The sequence below is a fragment of the Symphalangus syndactylus genome, chromosome 6, assembly GCF_028878055.3.
Source record: "Symphalangus syndactylus isolate Jambi chromosome 6, NHGRI_mSymSyn1-v2.1_pri, whole genome shotgun sequence".
In the NCBI taxonomy this organism is placed as follows: Eukaryota; Metazoa; Chordata; class Mammalia; order Primates; family Hylobatidae; genus Symphalangus; species Symphalangus syndactylus.
This window is the reverse complement of record NC_072428.2, coordinates 147,045,958-147,068,679: the sequence shown is the minus strand read 5'-3', so window position 1 is coordinate 147,068,679 and position 22,722 is coordinate 147,045,958. Positions and strand designations below refer to the sequence as shown.

At 48.4% G+C, this 22,722-nt stretch overlaps 1 protein-coding gene across 5 annotated transcripts in view; it reads left to right on the top strand.

Moving 5' to 3' along the window:
* Positions 1 to 12,336, top strand: part of PTPRN2 (protein tyrosine phosphatase receptor type N2) — a 987,645-nt gene extending 975,309 nt beyond the window's left edge. For 3 of the 5 annotated variants that reach the window (XM_055269741.1, XM_055269742.1, XM_055269740.1), the window contains 2 exons: positions 1,678 to 1,751; positions 10,595 to 12,336. In XM_055269741.1, coding sequence (XP_055125716.1) covers positions 1,678 to 1,751; positions 10,595 to 10,666 — 146 coding nt within the window. In that variant the 3' untranslated portion in view covers positions 10,667 to 12,336. The remainder of the gene's footprint in view (positions 1 to 1,677; positions 1,752 to 10,594) is intronic. The other 2 variants (XM_055269739.2, XM_055269743.2) reach the window with 1 other exon arrangement.
* The last annotated feature ends 10,386 nt before the right edge of the window (positions 12,337 to 22,722 follow it).

The window sequence follows — 22,722 nt, the reverse complement described above, 5'->3', positions numbered from 1 at the left end:
GTGACATTTGGTTCCAACACGTGGCCTCCCCACCACCCCTGCCTTTCCCTCCTGGCTGCCCGCAGTTCTGACTTGGAGGTGCTTCACAGGCACCTGCTACCCTGCTGGGCTGATCCTCCTGGAGCCTGAGCCCCCACTGGCTTCTTAGTTGCCACCCCATGAAGACGCAGAACCACAGGGAAAGGAAATTGAGGAACCTTAGGAATTTTAAAGCTTCTCTCCTGATTCGCTGGGTGAGGAATGTGGTGTGCACTCAGGCTGCGGCCGGAGAGAAAGGCTCAGAGCCCACCTGACTCTGGGCCACCCGGGCCTCCTTAGGTCTTCGGCCGGCGCCGTCCTGCCCGCGGTAGTTGGGGTCCCAATGGCTGCGGCTTCCTCCTCTCTGTGGCTTGGACATCCGTTGGCCGTGTCTCTATTTCCTCATCTGCGACTCGGGTGACCACCGTTCTCAGTTCACCATGTTCGGTAGAGGTGACATGAGGTGCTTGGCACCCATGCGGGTTTCCCTGTGGGATTCTGACCCGCTCCGGAGCTGCCTCCTGCTCCTCATCCCACACCTCTCCGTGTTTCTCATCCTGGCGGCCATGTCCTGTCTGCCCCTCTCAACTGCAACACGCTGGAGAGGTCGGGACCCTGTCCTGCTCATTATCTGTCTACTAAAGAACCCAGCAAAATGGAAAAACAAGAATATGTGCTGAATTAATCATTAGCTTAAAATTTAAAACTTAAGTAGCGTGATTTGAGTGCAGCCGGCATCACCTGCCGTGAGATCAGTGCTGTCTACAGGAGGGTGGAGCTTTGGTGAACCACCGAGCTGGGAGTAGCCACAGGCTACCTTTACCCAGTCCCAAAACGTGGAACATTTGAGTTTAAAAAGCAGGAAACTCTACAGTTAAAAGCCAATATTAAGGTTGAGTCCATTAATCTAAATTAATCTGATTTTTTATTTCTTTAAATAAAAAAGTAATCCTGTGCAATCAAAGTTAAAGTCTGTATATGGCTCCCTATGATGTACCACATTCCCTGAAGTGTCACAAAAAAAAAGAAAGAAAAGAAAACCAGTACAGCTTTGGTATCTGGTGGCGATGCCCTGCTGTTGGTAAACCAGTACAGCTTTGGTTTCTGGTGGCGATGCCCTGCTGTCGGTAAACCAGTACAGCTTTGGTATCTGGTGGCGATGCCCTGCTGTTGATAAACCAGTACAGCTTTGGTATCTGATGGCGATGCCCTGCTGTTGGTAAACCAGTACAGCTTTGGTATCTGGTGGCGATGCCCTGCTGTTGGTAAACCAGTACAGCTTTGGTTTCTGGTGGCGATGCCCTGCTGTTGATAAACCAGTACAGCTTTGGTATCTGGTGGCGATGCCCTGCTGTTGGTAAACCAGTACAGCTTTGGTTTCTGGTGGCAATGGCCCTGCTGTTGGTAAGTATCTGTATGAGCATCTTATAACAATTTTTCAGCCCAGCTTTCTGGAATTAATGCTAATGAAAGCTGCCCCTGCCTTCGTCTTCTATATGAACACTGAAATTGCAGCCGCCTGCCAGCCTGCTGAGGGATGAGCGTAATAATTTTCAATTGGCCTCTCAGCCCAGAGGGAACGTGGCTAGCAGGAGATTGACAGATGTGGCATGGATTATCTTGTGCTCTGAACTCAGCCCAATTTGTGGTTTGTTGCAGGTGCTAAAGAGATTGATATCGCAGCGACCCTGGAGCACTTGAGGGACCAGAGACCCGGCATGGTCCAGACGAAGGTACTGTCAGTCTCTCCTCCGGGACACAGACCCGTTAAAGGTGCCTCTCTGCGGCTGTGTTCCTGAGAGGAGCACGGGGAGGGCCTGGTTTCATGTGAGCCGCACACCGATTGCTCTGCTCTGACCGGCCTCGTCCGTGCTGGTCTTGCGTGGGCAGGGTCACATCTGGGCCCCCAAAGGTCCACTGGCGTTTCCTGCAACACCTCCAGATGCAGCCACATCTCAAGTCCTAGGAACTGGATTCACGGCTCTTTCCATTCACTAGATTTGGGGGTGGGGGGAGAACGCTGCATTTTTGTAGAAAGAGATTGACGATAAATCCCAGAACCCCTCAGGAGGATGTTGTGAGCTCACTGAGTGCTGCCCGGCCTCTCTGGGACCTGAGCTTTGTGGAGGCCCCCAGAGCACAGCATCCTCAAGCACCCAAAATCTCTCACGCTTGCTGAAGAGGCCCAGTTTGTAGCAACAGGGGTCACAGCAAAAAACATTCTGTTGAGCTTTGGCTCAACAAGAACTGGACGTGAGGTTGGCGTGTGTCTGGTCTCTCCGGCCCTGAGGCTGGGGTTGGCGTGCCTTTGGCCTCTCTGCTCCTCCATTTCATTTCGCCCTCTCTGTGCAACTGGTAGGACCATCACATGATTTTGTGAAAGTTCTTTGTAAGTCTTGGGACACTATATTTCATTTGGTTTTTGTTGTTGTTGTTGTTTGTTTGTTGTTGTTGTTGTTTTCTGAGACAGAGTCTCACTCTGTCACCCAGGCTGGAGTGCAGTGGCACAATCTCAGCTCACTGCAACCTCCACCTCCCAGGTTCAAGTGATTCTCTGCCTCAGCCTCCCGAGCAAAAAATAAAATAAAATGCAGAAATAATCCACCAACCCTCCACCCAGTTTCCCCAAATGTGAACACCTCACATAACCACAGCACAGTGACCAAACCCAGGAAGTCAGCACCGACACAAACCACCGACCGACAGGCCCAGTGATGCCCTCTGTGCCCCACCAGGGAGCTTCCGATGCAAACCACCGACTGACCGACAGGCCTAGCCCGGCAACGCCCTCCACACCCCAGCAGGGAGCTTCCCCTGGAGCAGGACACTCCCAGGGCAGCCATGCAAGGGGCATCATGGCTCCTCTGCTGTCCGGGACGCTTCACGGCCATGAGGTCTTCTAGAGCACCAGCGGCCTTGCTCTGTCTTTGTGCAACGTCTCTTGTCTAGGTGTGTCCCACGTCCCCCATGGTCAGGGCAGGGGGCAGGAATGTCCCTCACGAGGGAGCAGCACATCCACACCCACTGATGCGTGTGTCTGGAGGTTTCTGCATGGCTGGGTGATGATTTTTCCCTGTGTGGTTACTGAGTGTTCCACGGGGAGAAGCTGGGACTGTGCGCACGTCTGTCTTTCCTTCGGCACGTGTTGTGAGGCACATGTTGTGCGGCACGTGTTGTGAGGCTGTCGAGAGAGGAGATGACACAGGGGACAACTGCTGTTCCAGCAGCAACAGCCATCAGAACAAAAAAGTTCTGGTGAGCTTTGGCTCAACAGGAACTGGACGTGAGGTTGACGTGTGTCTGGCCTCTCTGTACCAAGGAGTTCCAGGTTTCGTGCCATGGAAGTGTCCATCCATGGAAGGGTCCATCTTGCCACACTGACCATCCTCCTGGGCTGGCTGCCTAGCAGGAAAAGAGGTGGCCTTGTCAAGGCAGGCACGCATCACCTTCTGGCTGGCCCTGCATACCGGGAGCTTCAGGTGGCTCTGAACTGGACAGAGGAGGCCATGGAGGCTGGGAGAACGGGGCACACATAACCAGGAACAGTCAGCGAGAGCCACCGCAGACAGGTGTGATCGTGACTCCAAGCGAGGCCCACTCTGGGATAAGCCCCAGGAAATCTAAATTCAAACTAGTTTCCTCCCCACACCACTGCCTGCCTCTCAGGCAGCCTCTCCCTCCAGACGGGTGAGTTCACCCAGAACACACACCGGCTTTAGGATGGGTCTGGGCAAAATCATCGCAAGGGGTATCTTCTTGCCAAAAGTGAAAAAAATCGCAAGGAGCAAACCCCCAAGCCTCCACTGTGTGTATCCTGTGTGCCAGAACAAGCCCTTCCTGGCACACAGATGGCTGAGGTGCGCAATGGTGGTCCCAGGACCCTTTGTGAAGTGAGGTGCTTTGGGACTCATCAGAGAGAGAGGAAGCCACAGTCACAATCATTACATACCAGGTATTGTGTTCTACTCCATTTTTAAATGGCAAGATGACAGCAAAGACATGGAACCAACCCAAATGCCCATCAATTATGATAGACTGGATAAAGAAAATGTGGTACATATATACTATGGAATACTATGCAGCCATGAGAAGGAATGAGATCATGTCCTTTACAGGGACATGGATGGGGCTGGAAGCCATTATCCTCAGCAAACTAACACAGGAACAGAAAACCAAACACCACCTGTTATCACTTACAAATGAGAGCTGAACAATGAGAACACATGGACACTGTGAGGGGAACAGCATACACTGGGGCCTGTCAGTGGGGAAGGGGGAGGGAGAGCATCAGGATGGATAGCCAATGCATGTGGAGCTTCATTCCTCAGTGATGGATTCATGGGTGCGGCAAACCACCATGGCACACGTTTACCTATGTAACAAACCTGCCCCCCCTGCACATGTATCCCAGAACTTAAATATAAATAAATAAATAAATAAATAAATAAATAAATAAATAGAAAGATGATAGCACATACGCACCCCAGCCCTGTTGCCCAGATCGCTTGGTGACCCGCAGCTCCGTTTTCTGCACTGCAGATAACAGAGTCAGCTTCCTAGCTGCTTCCTTCTGGACTGGGCGTCCAGGGGAGTGCACCCTCTTCCTTAGGGTGCATGTTCAGGAGCCGCCTTGGAGCGTGCCCATAAATTCAGCTCCTGGAACTTCAAGGTATAAGGAAGTGGGAACCATGGGAAAGTCACCATCACATCTTAATCCGTGACTGCGCTACCTAACATCACCCCTGAGACTAAACTTCCCCTAGAAGTTCAATTTCACAAAGATAGAAAAATTATCTGGGCAAAATGCTGCTGTCCGATCTGAGTGCTTGCTTCTACAAGGCCAAGAGGAGGCGCCTGCAGCTCCTTTGAATGGAGGAAGTCACGTCGCCTGGTTTGGAACTGAAGACAAGAGCAAGCCATCGATGGTGAGCACCCGGAGACCACGACCAGGATGACCACAGGCCCTGACAGCAAAACATCATCGTTGTGGTAAAAAAGATTTACCGTCACGAGAGCTATTTCCTCCCTGGAATTTGGGTCGAATAGAAAATATTTCACCAGCGCCCACCTGAGCATTTGGCAACTCAGTCCCCGACCACAAACTCCATCATCTTAGAAGAAAAGTCCAGGCACCCAGAGGCTGAACAGCAGCTCAGGATTTGGCACCACACAAGCTGCCACAGAGGCGGCACACTCACTCAGCCACACACACTGTGCACACCCACACACCTGCACACAGTGCACAGCCACACGCAGCCAGGGATACTGCACACCCACACACCTGCACACACCCATGCATACATCCACACACACCTACACACCCCTACACACCCACTCACGCAGTGCACACCACACATACTGTGCATCCCCATGCACACACCCAGGCACACACCCACACACACCTACCCACCACACACGTGGTGCACACCCACACACAGCCACGCACACTGTGCACGCCCACGCACCTGCACACAGTGCAAACCTACACACAGCCACGGACACTGTGCACACCCACACATTGCACATACCCCCAGAGACATCCACAAACACCACACAGCCACACACACTGCACACACCCACACACCTGCACACACCTATGCATACACCCCACACACACCTACACACCCATCCACGGGGTGCACACCCACACACAGCCATGCACACTGTGCACACCCACACACCTCCACAGCTGTACACACAGTGCACACCCATACACAGAGTCATGGACACTGCACACCCACACACCTGCACAGCTGTGCACACCCCCACACACATCTACACACCCACCTGTACACACCCATGCACACCTGCACTGCTGCACACACCCACACACACCTACACACCCACACACATGGTGCACATCCACACACAGGTGCATGCACGCACACACACCCATACACATTCCCGTGTGCACACACCCTCAGCAGACACGAGGGATGCCAGACAAGGCTGCAATCACCCCTCTCTCCCGTCTGTGCCTCTGTGGTAGATAATGGGTTCTTCCCTTCCTTCCCTCCACACGTCTCAAGAGTTTCCCATTTAACCAAGGTCCTTAACACTTTCCTGCCCACAATGGTGTCTCCTCTTTTACATTTGTCAGTTCCAGAAGTAGAGCCAGTGATGAGTGTGTCCCACACCCAAGAAGCCCCACGCCCTCCTCATGGAATGGGAGGCCCCGACCCCTCCTCACCGGACGGGAGGCCCCGCCCCCTCCTCAACAGACAGGAGGCCCCGCGCATGTCCACGTGCTGCCCGTGGGTCGCTCTCTGCAACCTGCCATCTCGCGTCTGCATTTTAGTTTCTTCCTTCCCCATTTTCTTCTGCACCAGCCCCTTGTCCTAAAGCCTGACCTCAGCCTCCTCCTCACATGTACCCAGTGTTGTCCTCGGTCCCAGAAGCAGGGCGTGGCCCAGACATGCTCCTATCTTCCCAACCCAGCACAGCACCGGAGTGACAGACACGGTTTCTGTCACGCGTAACGCAGTCCACGCTCACACATCAGCCCCAGGCCCGCAGCCCACTTCTCCCAAGGCCTCCCGTGCCATTGAAACTGTTCATTTCCGTAGCTCTCCATCTGTCTCCACCTCTCTCTGCCTCTCTCCACCTCTCTCCGTCTCTCTCCATCTCTCTCCATCTCTCTCCACCTCTCTCCGCCTCTCTCCGCCTCTCTCCATCTCTCTCCATCTCTCTCCGCCTCTCTCCATCTCTCTCCACCTCTCTCCATCTCTCTCCGCCTCTCTCCGCCTCTCTCCACCTCTCTCCATCTCTCTCCACCTCTCTCCATCTCTCTCCACCTCTCTCCATCTCTCTCCACCTCTCTCCATCTCTCTCCACCTCTCTCCGTCTCTCTCCGTCTCTCTCCATCTCTCTCCACCTCTCTCCATCTCTCTCCGCCTCTCTCCGCCTCTCTCCGTCTCTCTCCATCTCTCTCCATCTCTCTCCACCTCTCTCTGCCTCTCTCCATCTCTCTCCACCTCTCTCCGTCTCTCTCCATCTCTCTCCATCTCTCTCCACCTCTCTCCACCTCTCTCCGTCTCTCTCCACCTCTCTCCGTCTCTCTCCATCTGTCTCCACCTCTCTCCGTCTCTCTCCATCTGTCTCCCATCTCTCTCCATCTCTCTCCACCTCTCTCTGCCTCTCTCCGTCTCTCTCCACCTCTCTCCGTCTCTCTCCATCTGTCTCCACCTCTCTCCGTCTCTCTCCATCTGTCTCCCATCTCTCTCCATCTCTCTCCACCTCTCTCTGCCTCTCTCCGTCTCTCTCCACCTCTCTCCGTCTCTCTCCATCTGTCTCCACCTCTCTCCGTCTCTCTCCATCTGTCTCCCATCTCTCTCCGTCTCTCTCCACCTCTCTCTGCCTCTCTCCGTCTCTCTCCACCTCTCTCCGTCTCTCTCCGTCTCTCTCCACCTCTCTCCGTCTCTCTCCATCTGTCTCCCATCTCTCTCCATCTCTCCGTCTCTGTCCCTCCGCCCCGGTGTACCCACACACAATGCCTAGTCCCTAACTTGGGCAGGGCTCAACTCTCACGGTGTGGCTTGGAGCTGGTCTACTTTTGTGAAAAGAGAAGCTGAAGGTGACAGACACAGGAAGGTGTGTCGTCCTCACCCCCTTTTGAGAGGTGCTGGGGGAAGCCGCCCCGCAGGCGTGTGTGCAGCCTCCTGGAGGGCACAGGTGGCTCAGAGACACGCTCACCGAGGCCCCCTTTAAGGTTCCTATTTGTACATCTCCACCCAGGCCTTTGTTTACACCTGAAGGATTACAAATATAAACATAAGCACAAATAGAAATCCAAGCAGCCTCTGCAAAGCTCCACGGCTTCCAGCCCTGGCTGACCCTGACCCCAGCAGCAGGTCTCTGAGAGCCACGGCAGCTCCTGCAGCCTCCATCCCTCCACCAGCTATGTGGGCACCCCGTGACAGTCCCAGGACAGCCTGAGAAGGGGTGTTCCCACTCTCTGTCCAGCGTGGACCCAGGGGTGGTGACCAGACAGCCTGACCTGGCCTGAGCCTGGCTCGGCTGTCCCACCTCAGCCACTTCTCCACGGGGTGCAGTTCCACTGGAAGAAGCCGTGGGATCTTTCCCCGGCAGGCCTCAAATTTTATTTTAGTATGTGTTCAAAAATGCTTTCTTGCTTAGAATGTCCTGACTCGGCCTCTCAAATGTCCTGTCTTTGCAAACCCAGGAGGCTTTGCCCTCCTCCTGCTCAGACTGCTGGCACTGAGATGCAGTTTAGGCTAAGATGGTCATCTGGTCATCTATTGCTATTGTATTTTACTCCTTTGAAATAAACTCCTATCATAAAAGTTCTCCAAATGCTGGGGTTTTCCCAGCCTACTCAGGATCCAGAGTGTGAGTCTAGGTGATACTTGCTCAGCGGATTCTGCTCAGAACGTGGCCACAGACCTTCGAGGACCCACAGAGCATGGGTGCTGCATCCCGACGCCGCACACAGCTGACACTTCATGATAAAGGACAAGATGATCCACAAGCCTCTGTCCCCTCAAACGCCAGCTCTGAGGCTCACAGCACCCCTCTGGGAAGCGCCCTCTCCTCCTGCCAACTGACGCCCACAGGGCCCGGTGGGCTCTGAGTAAGGTGCTCAGCACACACGCCCGGCGGAGCTGCTTCTCCTTTGAGCCAAACAGTGCGGTAACAATTGCCAAACATGGCCAGTGAGTACAGCACCTGTCTCTGTGGCCCGGTTCCCTTCCTGCTGCTCTGTCCCGTGACTGTGCAGTGTTGGAAACAGTTCTGATCCAGCCCCTGGTGGAGTTCCCCCTGCCCGTGCCCTCCCCCGTGGCGTGGATATTGGGCTTTCCTGTTGGATGCCGCAAGTGGCTGCGTGAGAGGCCGCCGGGCAGCTCTGCGGGATTAGCACCCGGCCCTGGGGGTGGAGTGCTTTCCAGCCTCCGCTGCATGACCGGGCTGCGGCGTGGCAGCGCTTCTCTATTCTTCCCTTTAAAGGTCATTTCTCAGGCTAGATTTCCAGTGTGTTGGAAGATGTAAATAGATAGATGACACTTGCATTTCACTTCCCAAAAAGCCATGCTGAATTTTTGGCATTTCCAAGCCCTCATAAAGCCTCAGGGCACTGGCAGCCCAGCACTGGGGAAGAAATGGTCTGGATGGCTCTTGTGTATTTAGCCTAGATCCCCTAAACAGCACCTTCATTGAACACACTTGGTGTGGGAGGGGCAGGAGTCAGCGTTTAGACAGAACGTTTGTGGACCTTCCTGGCACAGCCCAGCCTGAGATTTCGAGGAGCAGAAAGGTGCCCTCTGGCAGTGCAGAGGGGAGAGAGAGGGGGCGCAGGCAGACGCATCTCCCCGGCTCCCACCCTGACATGGCCACCAGGCTCAGTTGACTCCTTTAATAATAGGTTCTAACAACGTCCACTAAGAGGCCACATGGCCACACTATCAAAGGCGGGTAGAGTCCAGCAGACCATTCCATCAGCATCAGGGCGGAGGAATATGAAAGGAGAAATTGTCTTTTGTCTCAAAATGAGCATCACATTATTTTGACTTTCTGATGTCTTGGTTCAAGCTATTTTCCATGTTTCTGTTACGCACTAAACATTCAAAACTGGAAATTAATCATCATTTTTGGTTTGGGGCTACCCTGTTCCTTAAATGATCAAGTATTGGAGCCGTCGACAGGGCTTTCCTTCCAGAAGTTGTTAGCTGGGTAACGGTGTTGTTCCCGGCACGCGTTCTCGGCTGTAGCTGGAGTGCTGCTGGCCTGCTTTCGAGTTCTCCATAGCAGTGTTTCGAGGTGGAAACTGAAGAGCAAGAGGAAATGAGCATTTATCCACCTCATCTGTGGGAGGGGAGGCAGATACGCTCTTCGGCGCTAAGCCCTGGTCTTCGGAGGAGCAAATAGTCCTGGCATCGTGAACCCGTCCCTCGCGCCCAGTGGATGCTCTTGGCAGGCTGTCCATGGAGGGAGGGGTGCCCCTCGGGTGTGCCTGCCTGAGTGGCTGTGGATGCGCACACGCCCTGAGCTAGGAGGGGTGTGGACGAGGGGAGGTTTCTCAGCATGTGGAAGGGAATGGGTTTGGTCTGAGTAACAGGTGGATTTCAAAAGCGATGATAACACCACTCTTCCGAGGACGGGAAACGCCCAAGCGGGCCTTCGTTGTGAGTTGTAATGGCCACGCCTTTCTAGTGTCTGCACCTGCCCCTCACACCGTCCACCAAGGCGGGCGGCTGTGAGGAGGAATCGTGTAGTCGTAGGGTCAGAAGGACAGGGCAGGACGCAGGAACCGTTTCCTTCTCGCTGCTTCTGTGGGCAGCTTCTCCCCGCAGGGGGAAAGATGAGGCTTCCTAGTGCGAGAGAAGCTCCAACGTGTGTCACTGTTGCGTCTCCCAAACCGAAGAGTACACTGTCCTTTCTAAGGAAATCTGAGCCTTTCGCTTTTTTTTGCTAAACAATTTCTTTCTGCGAAATGGACCGGGGAGCTGACGCTGCGTTGGGAAGCGGGGACGCTGCTCTCATTTGCAGGGAGCCGACGCTGTGGCAGGAGTGGGGGAGGACGCCGCTCTCATTGTCACTTCTCTCCATTCTCACCCTGCAGGAGCAGTTTGAGTTCGCGCTGACAGCTGTGGCTGAGGAGGTGAACGCCATCCTCAAGGCCCTTCCCCAGTGAGCGGCAGCCTCGGGGGCCTCAGGGGAGCCCCCACCCCACGGATGTTGTCAGGAATCGTGATCTGACTTCAATTGTGTGTCTTCTATTATAACTGCATAGTGATAGGGCTCTTAGCTCTCCCGTAGTCAGCGCAGTTTAGCAGTTAAAAGTGTATTTTTGTTTAATCAAACAATAATAAAGAAGACAGATTTGTGGAAAAATCCAGTTATGGGTGGAGGGGAATCGGTTCATCGATTTTCACTTGCTTAAAAAAAATACTTTTTCTTAAAGCACCCATTCACATTCTTAGTTGCAAGTAATGTTGTGTTAACGATGCAGTAGCCAGTACGTTCAAGGTGGTTTGCAGGAAGAGTGTGCTTGTCATCTGCCGCTTTCAAGAGGGTGGATCCACTGTGCAGGAGTGGCCGGGGAAGCTGGCAGCATTCAGTGAGGCTGCCCGGCACACAAGGCACATTTGGCATTTCTCTTTGAGACAGTTTATCATTGGGAGAAGCCGCGGGGACAGAACCGAACGTCCTGCAGCTTCGGGGCAAGTGAGAAAATCACAGCTCCTCGCTGCATCTCTATCAACACTGCCCTGGGCACCATGGATGGCCCCGTCAGCCACACCTGTCACCCCAAGCAGAGTGATTCAGGGGCTCCCTGGGGGCAGACACCTGTCCACACCATGGGTAGTGCCCACTTGAGGCTGGCACTCCCCTGACCTTACCTTCGCAAAGTTACAGATGGACCCCAACATTGAGATGTGTTTTTAATGTTAAAATATTGATTTCTACATTATGAAAACAGATGCCCCCGTGAATGCTTACCTGTGAGATAACCAGAACCAGGAAGAACAAATCTGGGCATTGAGCAAGCTATGAGGGTCCCCAGGAGCACATGAACCCTGCCAGGCCCCTGCTGGCTCCTCCAGGCACATCCCAGACCTGTGGGGCCCCAGAGAGGGGACATTTCCCTCCCGGGAGAGGAGGAGACACAAGGAGACCCGGAGAGGGCTGCGAGCGTTTCCCTCCCGGGAGAGGAGATCAGGGCCACCTGCACGCACTGCTTAGAGCCTGGAAGGGAAGTGAGAAACCAGCCGACTGGCCCTGCCCCTCTTCCCGGGATCACTTAATGAACCACGTGTTTTGACATCATGTAAACCTAAGCACGTAGAGATGATTCGGATTTGACAAAATAACATTTGAGTATCAGATTCGCCATTACCCCCTACCCCAGAAATAGGACAAGTCACTTCATTAAACCCAGGACGATCACATGGAAGGTGGCGCAGAGGCAGCTGTGTGGGCTGCAGATTTCCTGTGTGGGGTTAAGCGTAGAAAACGCACGTCCATCCCACCCTTCCCACAGCGTTCCTCCGTCTTAGATAGATCGTACCCTCCAAAGGCCGTACCAGAGGCAACACGGCCTACTGAGCGGACAGAATGATGCCAAAATATTGCTTATGTCTCTACATGGTATTGTAATGAATATCTGCTTTAATATAGCTATCATTTCTTTTCCAAAATTACTTCTCTCTATCTGGAATTTAATTAATAGAAATGAATTTATCTGAATATAGGAAGCATATGCTTACTTGTAATTTCTAACTGCTTATGTTTGAAGAGAAACCTCCGGTGTGAGATACACAAATCTATTTAATTGTGTCATATTAAACTTCTGATTTCACATTCAGGTGGTCTTTATTTGGAGAGGAAGAACAATTGTTTCCATCCATCTTGTTGTTTCCTAAGCCACTGGACACGTATTCAGATGCTGAAACAAAGCGTGGGCGTTTCCTAGAACTCTGGGTCATGTTGCTACTTTATCTGCAGCATTAGATGTGTACTAAGGGCCAGGGTGTCACTGAGGTTTCAACTTTAAAACAGGATTAAACAGTCTCAGTAAGGAGCCGCAGATCGCATCCATGCCACACACGCCCTCCATGCCCCTCCGTGCACTGGCACCACCTGGATTGGGCACCCTGGGGTGGGAGATGCCCCCTTCCTCCCCATTCTCAGTCCTAGATGCTAACAACGGGCCCTGACCCAGTGAGGCTCATGATGTCTCTCACCTAGCGCTCCGATTCCACCTAAGGACTGTCCTTCTGTCCTTGGAGACCTCGTCCCCACCAGCCACACAATCACACCCCTCCACCTGGCAGGAAAATGCAGCGGGAATATTCAAACTGTAACCAAAGAGGCAGGCACTCTGGGGCGTGGTGCAGCAACCAACCTTCCGTCCTGCGCTCAGCTATCTCCGCTGGCAACAGTGAGAGACCGAGGACAGCAGAGTGGGCTCGTCCCAAAATCAGGTAACTCCCAAGCAGTGCACTCCAGCTAGAGGGGCTTGGTGTTGAAGAAACAAATATTGAATGATACTTGTTAATGCATAGGAAGGAAGACTTGATTCAGGACCAGCGCAGTTGGTACAGGGACAGTGCCAGGGGATTTTGCAGTGGGGGAGAGAGACTGGGCTCATCTCCGTCCATTTCACATTGTTATGAAGGAACACCTGAGGCTGGGCAATTTATAAAGAAACGAGGTTTTTGGCTTCCGCTCTGCAGGCTGTATAAGAAGCATGACGCCAGTGCCGTGTGTGTGCAGAGCTCAGATGGAGAGAGAGGAAGCAGGAGATGGCATGGAGGGAGGGCCAGGCTCTTTTTAACAACCAGCTTTCATGGGAACTGCCAGAGTAAGAACTTGTCCCCCACCCCAGAGCATTAATCTATTCATGAGGTATCCACCCCCATGACCCAAAAACCTCCCATTAGGCCCTAACTCCAGATTTCAACATGAGGTTTGCAGAATCCAATACTCAAACCCTAGCAGGGCTCAGCTCCAAACACCACACAGGCAGCGGGGCTTCCCAGCCAAGGAGCGGGCTGGGGTGAGTGGATGGAGAGTTACCAAAAGGAAGCCTCAGGGTCAGGGGATTCTGGCTAAACCCACCTAACAGGGTTCTTGCTGAAGGCAGGCCAGGGTGACTGCCATCACCCGGGGATGGTGAAGGATGAGGGACCCGATCAGATATCGAGGGTGAAAAAATATCACGGTGATCAGATATCAAGAACTGGGGGGGGGATGGCTCTTGCTAAACTGACTTTGCAGGATTCTTTGCTGAAAGTGTCATTTTACAGGGACGTGCACAGGCCAGCCTAGAAGAAGGTTCCGAAGCCCGACTAAAGGTTGGTCAAGCAGAGAAGCTTTCCACCTTTGTTCTCTTCTTTCCTTTGAAAAATATAAGTTCCCGTTCTTGTTTTGTTGCCTTTTGTTCAGTAAGGACTGGCAGAGTCACCAGCTGGGGCTTGGCAGTGGAGGAGTTCAGCTGGATGGTGTGAGGCATCAGGCCTTTAGTGAGGGGAATTTGGTTTCTACAAAAAGAAAAAGAAAAATAGTTGGAACAAACTATGAAATGAACTCCAATTCTGAGCCCAGAGGGCAGGCAGTCCAGAAGCTTTCTAGCTGCTGGGCTGATGCATCTCCGGCTGGAGGGGAGCAGGCCGTCGTAAACTACAGGCTCCCTGGTTGGCAGTTTGGATACCATGAAAGTTGTCCATATGAGCTGCTGAGGTTTATATCAAGTCGTCCAGCTCCAGCTTACAAGGCTTCAGGAAAAAGGCAACAATTCCAAATTTGAAGAATAGAAGAAAATGGGAAATAATAGTTTGGAAAGTCGTAGTCAGATGTTGGAGGGAACAAGAAGAATTCAGGATCCATTTCAGATTGCAGGTAGGTAGCAAAACCTCAAAGAGGCCAGAATCTAACAGTGGATGCACTATAGTTTTCTCCTGAAACATGATTTTTCTCTCTCAAATCACCTTCATTTCTAAAAAAAATAAGCAAAGTTAGACTGATTTGTTTGCAAAATAAGTTTAGTCTCATAAACTTGTCTTGATTATTTGTATCACTGCAGCAAGAATAGTGATTGACAGGCTTTTTACAGTTTGCTTTGCTGGAATTTTGATAAAGAGTCTCAGATTGGACCGGTAAAGACTCTTGAGGCTGTGAAGCCACACCAAGGCCTTGCTTCAGGCTGTATGTGTAGCACCTATAGATTTGGGCGCATTCTCTCTTCTCAAGGTTCCCAAAATATCCTGTTTCCTGGGCCTGCCAAGAAGTGACATCCCTTACCACCTGTAAAACTGGAAACGGGGAAGCTTTTCCTGTGGGGCCTTTACTGGCCCCATAAAGTCAACCTCAGTTTCTTAAAGTTGTCTAGTCATATCTGAAAATATGACATGCCAGTCAAAGCCTTGGTAATATAACCAGCATTTCTAGTCATGGCTTAGTACAAGGACAACAGATTCTTACTGAACTTATGCAAATAACTATATTGCCACAAAAATAAGAATACTCACAGTTTCTGAATTCTGGATGGATCAGGTAAGTAGAAAAAGTAATTGTTTCAGTTTTTATTCACAAAACTATACTGAACTTCTGTAAACTAGAGATAGGGTTAAAAAATCTTAATTAAAACAAAACATTTAAATCAATTAATACAAAAAATTTAAAGAACCACCAATGTTTCCAGCAAAAAATCATTCTAAAATATCCTCATCGGTGTAATTAGTCCCATGTAATTAATTCTGTCCTGCTTGATCTTAGTTAGCAATTTTATGAACTCATTGATTTCTTCATTAGAGTTCTGGAAATTCTTAGCCCAGTGGCATCTTAAACTTGTCAGAAACCAGTGTTTCAGAGTGTAGAGGAGTTTCCATGATTTTTTGAAGAAAAAGGAATCTTGGACTGTAACTAATGGCAAATGCTTTTAGAGAAGAATTAAAATAAAAGAATAGCTGTCTATGAATTACAGAGACTTAAAACAATCATGGTTAAAAATCTGATTAGAGTTTATTTTAATAATGATGTGATTGGCAAGGAAATTTGGTTATTTGTGTAGTATACAACATTTTAATATAACCAAAATTTTGACTGATAACACATTAGATTTCTAGAAATCTCATACAATTTTTGGAACACTCATATCAATAACATACCCATAAATATAACTCACAGAAGATTTATTTGGAAATGCCTCCTATATAATTTAACATATAAAATAAGAATAATTGTTTAATATTACTCTATTACAAGGTGAGAGACACATCTTTTGTCCTTCCAAGGGCCCAACTGGAAAATCCCAAAGTTAATTTGAGGTCACAAAGACTTAACTTAGAATTTGATTTTGGGAAGTTTGTACAAAATGTCAAAAAGTTTAAAACACTTTATTAAATATGATATTGATTATTTAATCAAAGTGATAAAATAAAGGCAAATACAGAAGGTAACATAGTTGTAAACAAGAACTGAGTTCTTTTAATATTTAGAAGATTCACTTTTCTTAAGTAATCAAAGACCTAATAAAAGACAATATGAAACACAAGAAATTATCGTGATAAAACACAAAATATTTGTTTCCTACGTCAATTACTTAAAAGACAAAGAAACTCCTTCATATTCTTAGACCAATACTCCAAGAAAAATTTGTCATTTTAACAGATAAGACCAAATTCTACCTTTGCATCAATTTACAACTAAAACTAATTTTTCATAAAACCTTATAAGTGAAGTTACCATTTTCAGTAAGTTTTGACCACACAAGATAAGATTTTCACTTTTACAGCCTCTTTTTTTTCCTTTCACAACTGACATGTGTCAAGCAATTAAGCAATTTATTTTTACTATGCATTCCACTGTACGGTTGGATTTATAATTTTATGGCCTTAAACATCTAACAGAGACAACACAAACCCGTCCAGCAAAAGCAGACAAAATTGTATGTCTGTATTATATTTAATGCTGACAATTTTGAAGATATTTTTATTTTTATCAGTAATTGTAAAACTAGTTTATTTTTAAAGAATTACTCAAGTCACATGAGCTAAAGGGCAATTACGTTTGTTTCTATTTTCTGAGATAATGCTTTATATAGTGCTTATTTTAAGCTAATCAAATAGAGCTCTTTTATATATGTTGGCAGCATCACCCAGAGATAGAAAAATATCCCATACACAAAACATATATATAGATCCACACTTACATGTACAGACGGATGCAAGCAGATCTTTTAATTTTTCCAAATTTTAGTCATGAGGCAGTAAAACAGACTAATACATACAAACTCACTGGTTTATCTCCACTTAATTTTTTATTTTTATTTTTATTTTTATTTTGAGACAGAGTCTCGCTCTGTCACCCAGGCTGGAGTGCAGTGGCGCGATCTCAGCTCACTGCAAGCTCCGCCTCCCGGGTTCACGCCATTCGCCTGCCTCAGCCTCTCTGACTAGCTGGGACTACAGGCGCCTGCCACCACGCCCGGCTAATATTTTGTATTTTTAGTAGAGACGGGGTTTCATCGTGGTCTCGATCTCCTGACCTCGTGATCCACCCGCCTCGGCCTCCCAAAGTGCTGGGATTACAAGCGTGAGCCACCGCGCCCGGCTCCACTTAATATTTTTATACAAATTGTGTTTCTGATGAAAATGGAACAAGTTGAGGATACCTACTTAATAAGGGATGCAGCTATTTACCAATATTTGTGGAGAAGGCCTTTAAGATTTTTCACTCGCCCAGTTCCAAAGAGTTTCTTTTTCCTCTTTTCTGCCTCAAGTGGAATTTTCAAGACACTCTTGAGTCCCTTGAGCCCCCAGTGGATCCCTTTAGACCCCACTAGGAGTCTAGAGTTCAAGTGGGTGAGGGACTGGAGTAGGGAGGGAGAGGAAAGGGCCTGGCAGGGGTGGACAGAGTTAGCAGAGCTCAGAGTCAGCCAGGCTGCGGGAAGAGGGATTCCAGGTGACAGAGAAGTCCCCATGGGAGAAGCAGGAGCTGGTAGAAAACAGACAACAGAGAGAAGAGGGGCGCCTCACAGAGAGCTAGGAGGAACGTACTTCCAGCCCAGGGAATGAGAGACAAATCCCTACTCAGGAAAGAGAGACAGGAGGAAGGACTTCCAGACCAGGGAATGAAAGACAAATCCCTACTCAGGAAAGAGAGAGACAGTAGGAAGGACTTCCAGTCCAGGGAATGAGAGACAAATCCCCACTCAGGAAAGAGAGAGATAGGAGGAAGGACTTCCAGACCAGGGAATGAAAGACAAATCCCTACTCAGGAAAGAGAGAGACAGTAGGAAGGACTTCCAGTCCAGAGAATGAGAGACAAATCCCCACTCAGGAAAGAGAGAGACAGTAGGAAGGACTTCCAGACCAGGGAATGAAAGACAAATCCCTACTCAGGAAAGAGAGAGACAGTAGGAAGGACTTCCAGTCCAGGGAATGAGAGACAAATCCCCACTCAGGAAAGAGAGAGACAGGAGGAAGGACTTCCAGACCAGGGAATGAAAGACAAATCCCTACTCAGGAAAGAGAGAGACAGTAGGAAGGACTTCCAGTCCAGAGAATGAGAGACAAATCCCCACTCAGGAAAGAGAGAGACAGGAGGAAGGACTTCCAGACCAGGGAATGAAAGAAAAATCCCCACTCAGGAAAGAGCCAGGAAGAAGGTACTTCCAGCCCAGGGAATGAGAAAAAAAAAAATCCCCACTCAGGAAAGAGAGCCAGGAGGAAGGCACTTCCAGCCCCACAGTTACCTTCCTAAAGAAGCCTGAGACTCACCCAGCCTCAGAGAGATATTCAAACCTGAAGAATCTAAATCTGTACTGACTACCTCCAGTAGACATTTGGTTCAAGAGTCTGACTCACCAATGGACCCCACTCAGTCAGGAGTGAAGACAAAGCTTCAAAGGCGTACACTTAGGGTCCTGGATAAGGGCCCAGGGGTCCCATGGTGAATCTGATTCTGTCGGATCACAACACCATGACTGTTAAAGAAAAAATTATTCAATGATACCTGTTAAAAGCACAGTAAGGAAGACTTTATTCAGGACCAACACAATAGGTGTAGGGGCCATGACAATGGGGCCTTGCCGTGGGGAAGGGAGGCTGGCTCAGCTCCAAACACAGCACAGGAGGTTGCGGATCCATAACCAAAAAGCAGGGTAAGGGTGAGTGGATGGAGCGTTACTAACAGGAAATGTCAGGGTCAGGAGATTCTGGCTAAACCCACCTAACAGAGTTCTTGCTGCAGGCGGGCCAGGGTGACCGACATCACCTGGGAGGTGGTAAAGGATGAGGGACCCGATCAGATATTGAGGGTGACCAGATATCAAGGATGGGTGGAGGAACAGCTCTTGCTAAACTGACTTAACATGGTTCTTTGCTAAAATTGGATTTTACAAAGAAGGGCACAGATGGGACTAGGAGAAGGTTGAAGAGCTTAACTAAATTTGGGCCAACAGAGCAATCAGGCAAGGTAAATAAAAGGCAAAAAATCAGTGGCATTTCTATACACTAACAGCACCCAAGCCACGAGCCAAATCAAGAATGCAATCCCATTCACAATTGCCACAAAAAGAATAAAATATCCAGGAATACAGCTAACCAGAGAGGTAAAAGATCTCTACAATGAGAATTACACAACACTACTCAAAGAAATCAGAGATGACACAAAGAAATGGAAAATCATTCCATGCTCATGAATAGAAGAATCGATATCATTAAAATGGCCATACTGCCCAAGGCAAGTTACAGATTCAGTGCTATTCCTATCAAACTACCAATGACATTCTTCACAGAAGTAGAAAAAACTATTCTAAAGTTCACATTGAACCAAAAAAAGAGCCTGAACAGCCAAGGTAATTCTAACCAAAAAGAGCAAAACTGGAGGAATCACATTGCCAGACTTCAAACTATACTACAAGGCTACAGTAACCAAAATAGCATGGTACTGGTGCAAAAACAGACACATAGACCCAATGGAACAGAGTAGAGAACCCAGAAATAAAGCCACACACCAACAGCCATCTGATCTTTGACAAAGCTGACAAAAACAAGCAACAGAAAATGGGCTCCCTAATCAATAAATGGTGCTGGGATAGCAGGCTGGCCATATGCAGAAGATTGAAACTTGACCTCTTCTTTATACCACATACAAAAATTAACTCGAGATGGATTAAAGACCTAAATGTAAAATCTAAAATTATAAAAACCCTGGAAGATAACTTAGGAAATACCATTTTGAACATAGAAACTGGCAAAGATTTCATGACAAAAATGCTAAAAGCAATTGCAACAAAGGCAAAAATTGACAAATGGGACCTAATTAAACTAAAGAGCTTCTGCACAGCAAAAGAAACCATCAACAGAGTAAACAGACAACCTACGGAAGGGGAGAAAATATTTACAAAATATACATCTGACAAAGGTCTAATATCCAGAATCTACAAGGCTCTTAAACATACAAGCAAAAAATAACTCCATTAAAAAGTGGGCAAAGGACATGAACAGACACTTTTCAAAAGGAGACATACATGTGGCCAACAGGCATATAAAAAAATGCTCAACATCACTAATCAGAGAAATGCAACTCAAAATCACAATGAGACACCATCTCACACCAGTCAGAATGGTTGTTATTAAAAACCCAAAAAACAACAGATGCTGGCGAGGCTGTGGAGAAAAGGGAACACTTACACATTGCTGGTAGGAGTGTAAATTAGGTTCAACCATTGTAGAAAGCAATATGGAGATTCCTCAAAGACCTAAAAACAGAACTATCATTTGACCCAGCAATCCCACTACTGGTAAATACCCAAAAGAATAAAAATTGTTCAACCATAAAGACACATGCACACATATGTTCATTACAGAACTATTCACAGTAGCAGAGACATGGAATCAACGTAAATGCCCATCGACGGTAGACTGAATAAAGAAAGTGTGTACATATATACCATGGAATACGGTGCAGCCATAAAAAAGAATGAAGTCATGTCCTTTGCAGGAATGTGGATAGACCTGGAGGCCATTATCTTTAGCAAACTAATACGGGAACAAAAAACCAAATACCACATGTTCTCACTTATAAGTGGGAGCTAAATAATGAGAACACGTGGACAGAAAGAGAGGAGCATCAGACACTGGGGCCTACTTGAGGGTGGAGGGTGGGAGGAGAGGACCAGGGCAGAAAAAAAAAAAAAAAAAAAAACAACTGTTGGGTACTATGCTTAGTCCCCAGGGGATGAAGTCATCTGTATACCAAACCGCTGAGTCAAGAGTTTACCTGTATAACAAACCTGTACATATATCTCTGATCCTAAAATAAAAGTTAAAATATTCTTTAAAATAAAAATAAATAAATAAAGGGCCAAGCGAAGGGTCTTTGTCAGTGTCCAGCAACATGCTGGTGTTCCTTTCTTAAGAAGCCCGATTCTCAGTCTCAGTGGATTGACTCCCAGCTGCCCTCCTGTGGGTGCAGTTTCTCAGGCTTTCCTTCCTAAGTGTGAGCCATGTCGGAACCCTGCCTACACCTCCGGGAAGCTTCTGCTTTCTGTGTGTCGTGAGAGGTTGCTTCTCGAGACCCAGCCACTGAACATGTTATGTGAGCATGTGTGACAATATGGAAGCTTCTCATGATGAATGCATTTCAGAATTTAGGTCTGAGGGCAATAGGGCAGGCTCAAATGCCATGTAAATATTCCACTCCTGATACGATTATTTAGAAATGCTGGACAGAGTGTACTAAAATAACTTTTAAAATGTGTAGCCAAGCTTTAAAGAAAGAGAACTCCTCAAGGTCTTATTCCAAAGAGGGAGCTGGACGTCAGTGTGGGAAGGATGGTCAGGACTGGGCCCCACAAGGGCAGGCGGCCGGGTGCTAAACACGCCCACTTGGCGTCTGCATAAATGGCTTCAGGGAATGTTTAACAACCAGCTCCCCCAAACAGCAGACTCACAGAGAGACGATATGTAGCATACAGCTTACAAATAACAGCACACACGGTGCTCTACCGCCAATTTCATGTAGCCCACGAGTTCTCACAGAACGCTCGCTCCGATTTTCATGGAGCTCTTGTATGCGTATCCAACGTATGATTGCAATTGGGGAACGCGTGTCATTCCGACATGGTGTTGGTTAACATCATTTACCTGAACAGGCAAGAAGAGAAAACAGAATACATCAGAACTTATTCCACGTCACTCAAGAATGGCCTGAGCAACTTTGCACAGAATATGTCAGAACTTATTCCACGTCACTCATGAATGGCCTGAGCACTTTTTTTGCCAAATGGAATGATAGTTGCCAAATCCTGAGGGAAGATGGTCTCTATTTCCTCATGCTGTTCACAATGGAAGGGCTACAGACACCACACGCTTAAGTTTAATCAGCATTAGGAATGTCTTCTTCATCACTTATTAAAGTCTAGACAATTAACAAAGCAAAAGCAATGCCGCCGTCTGTGGTGGTTGCTGACTTCTGTGATGTCAACATGCCCACTGTGAATGATTTCGGCACGATGGGACAGGCAGCCAGCAGCCTGCTGTTAGCACTTCCACCGCACAGGCTCAAGAGCTGGAAATAACCAGAGGATATAGAACCACTAGGGACAACGACAGGTGTAAACAAAATCATCATATTTATTATCATCTGTGTTTTAATATAATTTGTCAGTTAATATAATTAAATGTTTAATAATGGCTGTATTTAACAAGCTGCCCACAAGAGTCCTATAAACTTAACAATCTGCCCTGCAAGTCAGTCCAAGCCGGCTGCCACACACTGTGTCTCAGGACCCTGTGACAAAGAGCAGAGTTTGGAGGACAGCCCCGTCCCGCTGTACAGGAAAAAATAAGTCCTCTATACCGCAGGAGGGTGTGGCGTCTGGCTTACCCTCCCCTTGTGGCCCAGGAAAGCCAAGACAAAATATCAAGGATGAAACTGATCCAAGCCCCATGAAACCCTTGGGTCCCCAAGATAAGTAAAGGCAAAACCGCTCAGTGCCCTTCTGCAACCCCCAGAAAAGACGCCCCCTGAAGATTAGCTCCTAATAAACAATCACAAAACCCACGGGGGATAGACTCTGTCAGGGAGAGTCGTCCAATGTGAAAAAGGTGATAAAACCGGTTTTCCCATTTTAAATGGTATATAAAAAGAATAGCTGCATTTAAAAAGAGAACAACTAGACTCGAAAAAGAACCAAATAAAACTTCTAGAAATAATAAAACCAAAAAGGAACAATTA